The following is an 8154-nucleotide window of genomic DNA, read 5'->3' on the forward strand; positions in this document are numbered from 1 at the left end:
TTCCCAGAGCGTCACCCGGAGAAAGGGCACAGAGAGCGCCATTGTTTGGGGCAGCTCCTCACCTGCCTGTCCTTGCCTCGGGCCTTTTTCTCCTCCTGGAGTCACATCCACAACGGCTGCACTGTGTGGCCCTTCACGTGAGTTTTCCCAAGTGAAGACATTGAACAACCAAACCCAAGGACTAACTGGATATGGTAATGGCTCGGGAGGAGACAGGGCAGGTGCCCAGGCCACTTGGCCCAAGCAACCAAGTCAGAAGGGCCATTGTGGGGAGGATGTTATTGTTTCAGTGGGTGCAGCAGGGGTGGGCCAGCCAGCTGGACTTGCTAAATGTTCTCTACAGTGTCTGAGGTTTTAAAAGAAGAGCTTCCCCAGAATCGGTCCTGATTCCAGACCTGCAGCACCATGAGGACCCTGGTGACTCTGCTGTCCCTGTTCCTCCTGGGTGCCCATGCCCAGCATGGGTCCGAGTGGACCTACTCAGGTAAGCCCACCCCCTGCACACTTCCCCAGTTACCCTCGCAGCAAGGAAGGGACCAGCGAGAGCTGGCCTTGCACAGGGTGGCCAGACAGCCCGTGCACGATTGTGCGTGGTTCCTCTGCTGGGGTCTGCTCGTTGTGGGTTCAGATGCCACCTTTTCAATCGCAGCAAGGAAGGGACCAGCGAGAGCTGGCCTTGCACAGGGTGGCCAGACAGCCCGTGCACAATTGTGAGTGGTTCCTCTGCTGGGGTCTGCTCGTTGTGGGTTCAGATGCCACCTTTTCAACGTTTCAGGACATGTGAAGAACAAACAGAAGTTAAACTTCAGTTAAGGAAAAGAGGAAATAACTCCCCCTTCATAAACCCCCGATTCACTCGCAGGCTGTTTGCTTTCTTCCGTCTGCAGCGTTGGCTGGTTCGAGAGCACACTCGCTGCGTCTGATTGTAAAACCATTTGCTTTATGGGTGTTAGTGGAAAATACAGTTCTTAGGAAGGACGCCTGTAGCCTCCCAGAGATGCCGTGGGGTCGGCGAGCGCTTCCTGCGTGGAAATGTCACGATATGCCATTTACCCAGAACAGCTCGACTTAAGAACCGGTTCCCTTTAGCTAACCTCCAGGCTGCCCAAACCAGACTTTTAAATGTGAAATTTGAACAATTAGCAGGAGTTCCGGCCCACATGTGAGCCAAAGGCAGGAAGGGCTTGTGTCTGCGGGGCTCGTGGACACTAAACACCCCTTTCTTGTGGCAGTGAGAACTCCTGCCTGTGTCCCCCTCTCTTCCATACTGACCCATGGAAGGGAACTCAAGAGGAGACTTGTGGCCACCGGCTGATGGGGGAGGCAGAACTGCACGCGGTATTGAGCCTGCTCTCTGCACGGCCTGTGCCCCCTCAGACACACGGGGAAGCGTGCATTCAGCGTGGGTGGTGTGTCCTAAGTCAAGGGCAACAGAATTAGGAACGTTTTGGGGAGGCCCAGAAAGTTCAGCTTCAGAGGGCCAACTCTGATCCACCTCTCTGTTCTCGAGCAGAGGAATTCCATGCACCCTTTAGTGCCTGGAGGGCCCCGGGCTTTCTGCTTCACCTGACCCCTCACTACTGGGGTGGGTCAGAGTTAAGGAAGAGGCAGAAGTCAAACAGTGAAGGTTTTGTGCCTCTCTCGGGTCAGGGCTAAAGCTAGGGCTACAAGTTCACAGACCCTTCAAATCCGTTGTATAGACTGGGTCACCAGACCCCTCACGTGCAGGTCACGACCTAGGCAATTGGGAAAAAAACCCCAGGAGCCATTGGCAGATGACAGGAGCTCAGTCCTCGACTTCCTCAGCAGCAGCTTCCAGCAGCCTTCAGCAGATCCAGCAGCAGCAGTAGTGGCCCCCCACCCTGGCTCCCCAGAGCATCCTGGGAGTGGGAGGCCACACTGGATCAGAGCCATTCGTCCTTTATACTCAAGTCCAATAACCCAGGGACCCCGGGGTGCCCACGCGCACCTACATCAGACAATAGCCGAGGAACACCTGGGTGCACGTGCACAGTTATTTACATCAAATGCTGTGCAAGATTCTGAACATCTGAGGGACCCTGACCATTTACCTTCACTTTCCCTACACCAAGCAAGACCCACGGCTGGTATCACGGGGGCCAGGACACCCATGTAACAGCTCACTGCATCACTCTGTCCCCTACGACTATTCACCATCTCTGAAAAGATAAACGTCTCTCCTCTGATTTTTTAAAAACTCATCATTCTAGGTTCTCTTTGAACCTGATGCTTCTTCAGTTGCCCTAAATCCATAGATGTGGCCAGCCAGGTGGTCGTTACCATCTTGGGAGCCCATAAAAGGGGCTGGAGCAAGAAAGGCTGGGGAGGAAAGAACTGTGCTCCGGCTGGGGTCTTGAAAGGAAAAGGGCCGTTCAGAGGAAAGCAGGCAAAGCCCCCTGAGAACAGGACAGTATCACCAAGCCGAGGGCCCGCTGGTGCATTTATCAGCTGCAAATAATTCAAGGAGAAAAAAAGGGATATACTCATATGAAAGACTTTCACTGCTTTTGTAAGGACCAAGGGAAGTCTTCCCCTCCATCCCCCTGAAGGTTCTCTGAAAAGTCAACTGATAAACGCAGATGCATAGGGAAAAAAGGCACAGCAATTTTGTTTCATTATAGTTTTATATGACCCAGGAGCCTCCAGAATGAGACCCAGAGATACAGAGAAAACTGTCCATTTCATGCTGAGGTTCTATGGAGCAGGGGCAGCCATGTAGAAACGTGACTGGACAAGAAAGGCGTTATCTAACGCTACTGCACTGAGCGGGGACACCCAGCAAGGCCTGTGTGTTCAGACTCTTCTCAGCCTCTCTGTGCGGGTTCCTTCCCCCAGGGTATGGGGCAGGATCCTTTCTGGAATGGGGGGGGTCCTATGACCATCAGATATAGTAGGTCAGACTTCCTCTCTGGCCAGCTCCAAGACAGAAAGTTAGGGGGAGATTATAGTGTAATTTTAGTCTTTATGGCTGGCTTTGGGGAAAGGAGTTCTGGTTTCTATGACCCATCTTGGGGAAGAGGGATTCTATTTTCCATGGCTTGCCTCAAGCTAGAACGAGGCTGAGAGACAGGAGGGCAGGGGAAGGTTGGAGGAAACTTTGCTTTTGGGGCTGCTTCAGAGGTCTTCACTTTGGGGTATCACTGTCCGAACTCCAGCTCTTTTAAAATATAAAGTCGTGTTCCCAGGGCCAGTGGTTGCAACAGGAAAGTTAGAAGTTGGCTCTGAAGTGCTCCAAGCACCGGGGTCCCTGGAGTTGATTGAGATGCCCCTTTGCCTGCTTCCACTTTCGGGAGGCAGCCCCCGGGGGCCTCCTGCTCAGCAGGCCCTGGCCCTGGCCTGCTTTCTGCAGAGGGGGCTCAGCCCGGCAGCCCCTTGAACTGGACCCGCTCTCTTCTGTCTCAGAGGGGGCGCTGGATGAAGCGCACTGGCCGCAGTCCTACCCCGCCTGCGGGGGGCAGAGACAGTCGCCCATCAACCTGCAGAGGAGGAAGGTGCAGTACAACCCCTCCCTGAAGGCGCTGAACCTGACGGGCTACGAGGTCCAGGATGGCAAGTTCCCCATGATCAACAACGGCCACACAGGTAAGGGTGGGCGACAGGTTCAGTCCACGGGTGGCCTTTGTAGTCCGGGGGAAGGCAGGTGACACACACACCTGCCAAGAGTGGTACCTGGAGACCTAAAGACCCAGACAGAGTGCAGCCTCGGAGCTGGAGGCCTTGGACATGAGGCCTGATAGGCGCTGAGGCCCAGAAACCTGGTGGCTTCTCCAAAGTCAGGGGCGTCTGTCTTTAGACTCAGTTCCCTGCTGGGTCCATCGTTCCACATTGTCCTCTTACCTGAGCTCAATCTGACCCGACCGGCAGGAAATTCAGCCAAGAGGCAGATGGGCAGTGCTGCTGAAATCATGCTTCCCACCTGTGTTTTCTGTGCCCTGGTCTGGGTTTCCATATTTTCTGTATTAAGTCTGATCAGCTCAAAGCACCTGACAAGTAGGCCCAGTATTTCTCAGAGGTTTGAAAAGAAAGCTCTTGTTTTCTGTTCCCTACTAGGAAGGGGGTCAGACAGGAAAAGCTGAGTCTTGGGGACCCCCGCTTCAGGAGTCTGTTCTGGACAACTTTCAAATCTATGCTTTACTTTTGCAGAACATTTCCTGATTTCCCAAGTGGGCTGTCTCCTCTGAGTTTCATGACAATCCCAGGAGGGGCCATTTTTTTAGGCAGGAAACCAGAAGCAGAGGGACTCACTCAAGGTCACACAGTCTCTAATGGCTGAGCTGGCCCTGACCCCCAGGTGTCTGATTCCCTGGCCAAGTCCTTCCTGGATACATTGCTCTTTCACTCCCGCCCATGTTGGGCCTGTTTACTGCCTGCTGCACAGGAGGATGGAGGTCACCAGACTGTTTTTCTATTTGCACAATCGAGAAAATAAAACCAATGGCTCTTTATGGGGCTGGTGAAAGTAGCAAATGGGAGAACGAAGTCATATTTGTAGAAGTCCTCAGGTTTATATAGCTGGGATCACTGAAATCCACAAATAATCAGTGAAAGCCTCATTTTTATCATTAATGTTGAGCTTCTGTTTCCAAAGTTACTTTCTGAAGCTTCCAGCAGGTTGGCAGGTCAGAACTCTTGCTCCCTTCCCTGCCCTTGGTGGAGAGGAGACGCAGTAAAAAGGCCAGAGGCAGTGGCTAATAGCAGGCCAGGAGCTTTGTCAACCCCACCAGGAGGGACGGCCACACCTGCCGCACGCCTGTGGCATGCCTGCCTCTGCCTGCTGGGTGCTGAGGGCCCAGAGGAGGGAGGTTGAAGGGAACTTGCAGTGGCTTCCCCTCAATCTGCAGAGGATCCTGTGCTCCCCTCCTTTAGGGCTGGCTTGGATCCCTGTGGCCCGGAAGCCCGTTCCTTCGGGGTTTCCGCCTCATGCTACAAAATGTCAAACATATTAGAATGCACCCACTGTTCACATTCATTATATTTTTTGATGTCAACTACTTTGAAAGATTTTTGTAATTTAGCTTTTGAAATTATTTGGCTATATTTATTACAATTGGCTACAATTTTTCAGCAAGCTCCAAGCACACTCAGGAATTTTACTGAAGGAAAAAAACCTAATCTACAAATTTCAAATCCAATAACATTTGGATGAATCTTAAGCTTAACAATAAAGTTGACATGATGTAATGAAACATTTATTCATGTTGATTTTGCAGGGTTCTTTTTCTATCTTGAAACATATATATAGAATTGTTACATATTATCATATATTTCTTTTTTTTTTGTCCTTTTTGAGAACGGCCGCACTGCGCTCAGCCAGTGAACGCTGTGAGCGCACCGGTCATCCCTATATAGGATCCAAACCCGCGGCGGGAGCAAGCGCTGCTGCGCTCCCAGTGCCGCACTCTCCTGAGTGCGCCACGGGCTCGGCCCTATCATATATTTCTAATAGACTTTATTTTTTAGAATTGAGCAGAAAGCACAGAAAGCAGAAAATACAGGGAGTTCCCTTTTTCCTGTGGGTGCCCCCTGCCCCCCAGTATCCCCCATCATCATCAACCTGCACCAGAGTGGTACATTCGTTATGATCAATGAACCCACGTTGACACATCATCATCTCCCAAAGTCCACAGCTTGTATTAGGGTTCACTCTTGGTGTTATACATTCTATGGTTTTGCGGATTTATAATGACGTATATCCACCAACAGATTTAATGCCCTAAATGTCCTCTGTGCTCCCTTCATCTTCCCTAATCCACGGCAACCACTGATCTTATACTGTCTCCATAGTTTTGTCTTTTCCAGAATGTTATGTAATTGGAATCGTACAGGAGGTAGCCTTTTCAGACTGGCTTCTTTCACTTAGTAATATGCATTTAATTCACCTAGTAATATGCATTTATGTCTCCTCCATGGCTTTCCATGGCTTGATAGCTCATTTCTTTTTGGTGCTGAATAACAGTCCATTGTCTGGATGTACCACAGTTTATTTATCCATTCACCTATTGAAGGACATCGTGATTGCTTCCAAGTTTTGGCAATTATGAACAAAGCTGCTCTAAAATCTGTGTGCAGGTTTCTGCGTGGACATAAAATTTCAACTCATGGGTAAATATCAAGGAGCACGACTGCTGGATTGTCTGGTAAAAGTGTATTTAGTTCTGTTGGAAAATGCCAAGCTGTCTTCCGAAATGGCTATATCATTTTTCATTCCCATCAGAAATGGATGAGAGTTCCTGTTTCTTCACATCCTTGTGTGCATTCGGTGTTGTGAGTGTTTTGGATTTTGGCCTTCTTATAAATGTGTAGTGGCATCTCATTATTGTTTTAACTTGTAATTCCCTAATGATATATGATGTTGAGCATCTTTCCATATGCTTATTTTCCATTTGTGTATCTTCTTTGAGGTGTCTGTTCAGGTCTTTTATCTTATAATCAGGTTGTTCATTTTCTTATTATCGAGTTTTAAGAGTTCTCTGTGTATTTTGTATAACAGTCCTTTATCAGATATGTTGTCTGCAAATATCTTCCACCAGTCTCTGGATTGTCTTTTCATTCTCCTGACAGTGTCTTTTGCAGAGCAGAAGTTTTAAATTTTAATGAATTCCAGCTCATCAATAACTTCTTTCATAGATAATTGCTTCTGGTGATATACTTAAAATGTCATTGCAATACACAAGATCATCTTGATTTTCTCCTAGGGGTTTTATAGTTTTGCATTTTACATTTAGAACCATTTTGAGTTGATTTTTGTGATAGGGGTGAGGTCTGTGTCTAGATTAATTTTTTGCATGTGGATGTCCAGTTGTTACAGCACCACTTGTTGAAAAGACTATCTTTGCTCCATTGTTCTGCCTTTGCTTTTTTGTCAAAGATCAGTTGACTATATGAGAGTACTTTGAAAAGTTTGTGGAAAAATAGAATTGAAAGAAAATACACATTTTTCCATGAGCTTTTTGAAGTACTCTGTATTTACGTGAGTCTATTTCTGGGCTGTCTCTTCTCTTCCATTGATCTGTTTGTCTATTCTTCCCCAGCAGCACTCTGTCTTGATTACCATAGCTTTACACTAAACCTTAAAGTTGGGCAAGATCAGTCCTCCAACTTTATTCTTCTCCTTTAAAATTGTGTTGACTATCCTGGATCTTTTGCCTCTTCACATAAACTTTAGAATCAGTTCATTGACATCCACAAAATAACTTGCTGGGATTTTCATTGAGATTGCATTGAATCTATAGATCAAGTTGGGAAAAACTGACATCATGATAATATTGAGTCTTCCTATCCATAAACATGAAATATCTTTTCATTTATTTAGTTCTTCTCTGAGTTCTTTCATTAGAGTTTTGTAGTTTTCTTCATATAGATTTTGCCTGTATTTTATACCTAAGTACTTCATTTTTTTGAGTGCTCATGTAAGTGGCATTGTTTTTAGTTTCAAATTCCATTTATATACATACTATAGATTTTGCCTGTATTTTATACCTAAGTACTTCATTTTTTTGAGTGCTCATGTAAGTGGTATTGTTTTTAGTTTCAAATTCCATTTATATACATATATATATAAAATAAGCTCCCCCGTTTTAAAATTAGATTCAATAGACATAAAATTCAATTAAAAGAAATTGAAATTGGAAACACACTTGGATGTTGAGACAAAGTCAAATTGCTACAAAAGATTCTGAAATTTACTCTCAATTTCTCTATTTTGTTGTAGACTAGTAGTAGTTGGTGGACCAATACTGATCAATTAATATATATTTTCAGCTTGCCAAAATGCATTTTCATAGGCTCCAGGCAAGCTTAAAATCCTGAGGCACTGGGCCTGCAGTGTTCAGTGGGAAAAACAACACTGTTTTCTTAGTACATACTACCAGCTGTTCCATTTATTTAGTTCCTTGAAAACAGTGACAATCACTTATTCATCTATCACAGTACCTGCCACGGAGCCTGACATAGAGCAGATTTAAAAACGCCCACTGAATGGTGCATTTGAACAGAAAAGATTTGTATGTAAAAGGATAAATTCCCAAATACTCACCCACGAGTGGTGCAGGATTCTGAGCATGTTTTCATCTTTGAAGGTTGCAGGGGAGAGGCTGGCACTGGTTGTGATGGTTTTTTTTTTTTTTTTTTTTA

At 46.7% G+C, this 8154-nt stretch overlaps 1 protein-coding gene across 1 annotated transcript in view; it reads left to right on the plus strand.

Annotated features, from left to right (window-relative positions):
- Positions 1–405: 405 nt before the first annotated feature.
- CA6 (carbonic anhydrase VI) overlaps positions 406–8154 on the plus strand; it is a 27754-nt gene continuing 20005 nt past the window's right edge. The window contains exons 1-2 of the mRNA XM_008574402.1: positions 406–484; positions 3424–3603. Of these exons, the coding sequence (XP_008572624.1) occupies positions 406–484; positions 3424–3603 (259 nt within the window). The remainder of the gene's footprint in view (positions 485–3423; positions 3604–8154) is intronic.

The sequence above is a fragment of the Galeopterus variegatus genome, unplaced genomic scaffold, assembly GCF_000696425.1.
Source record: "Galeopterus variegatus unplaced genomic scaffold, G_variegatus-3.0.2 Scaffold1039, whole genome shotgun sequence".
NCBI classification, from domain to species: domain Eukaryota; kingdom Metazoa; phylum Chordata; class Mammalia; order Dermoptera; family Cynocephalidae; genus Galeopterus; species Galeopterus variegatus.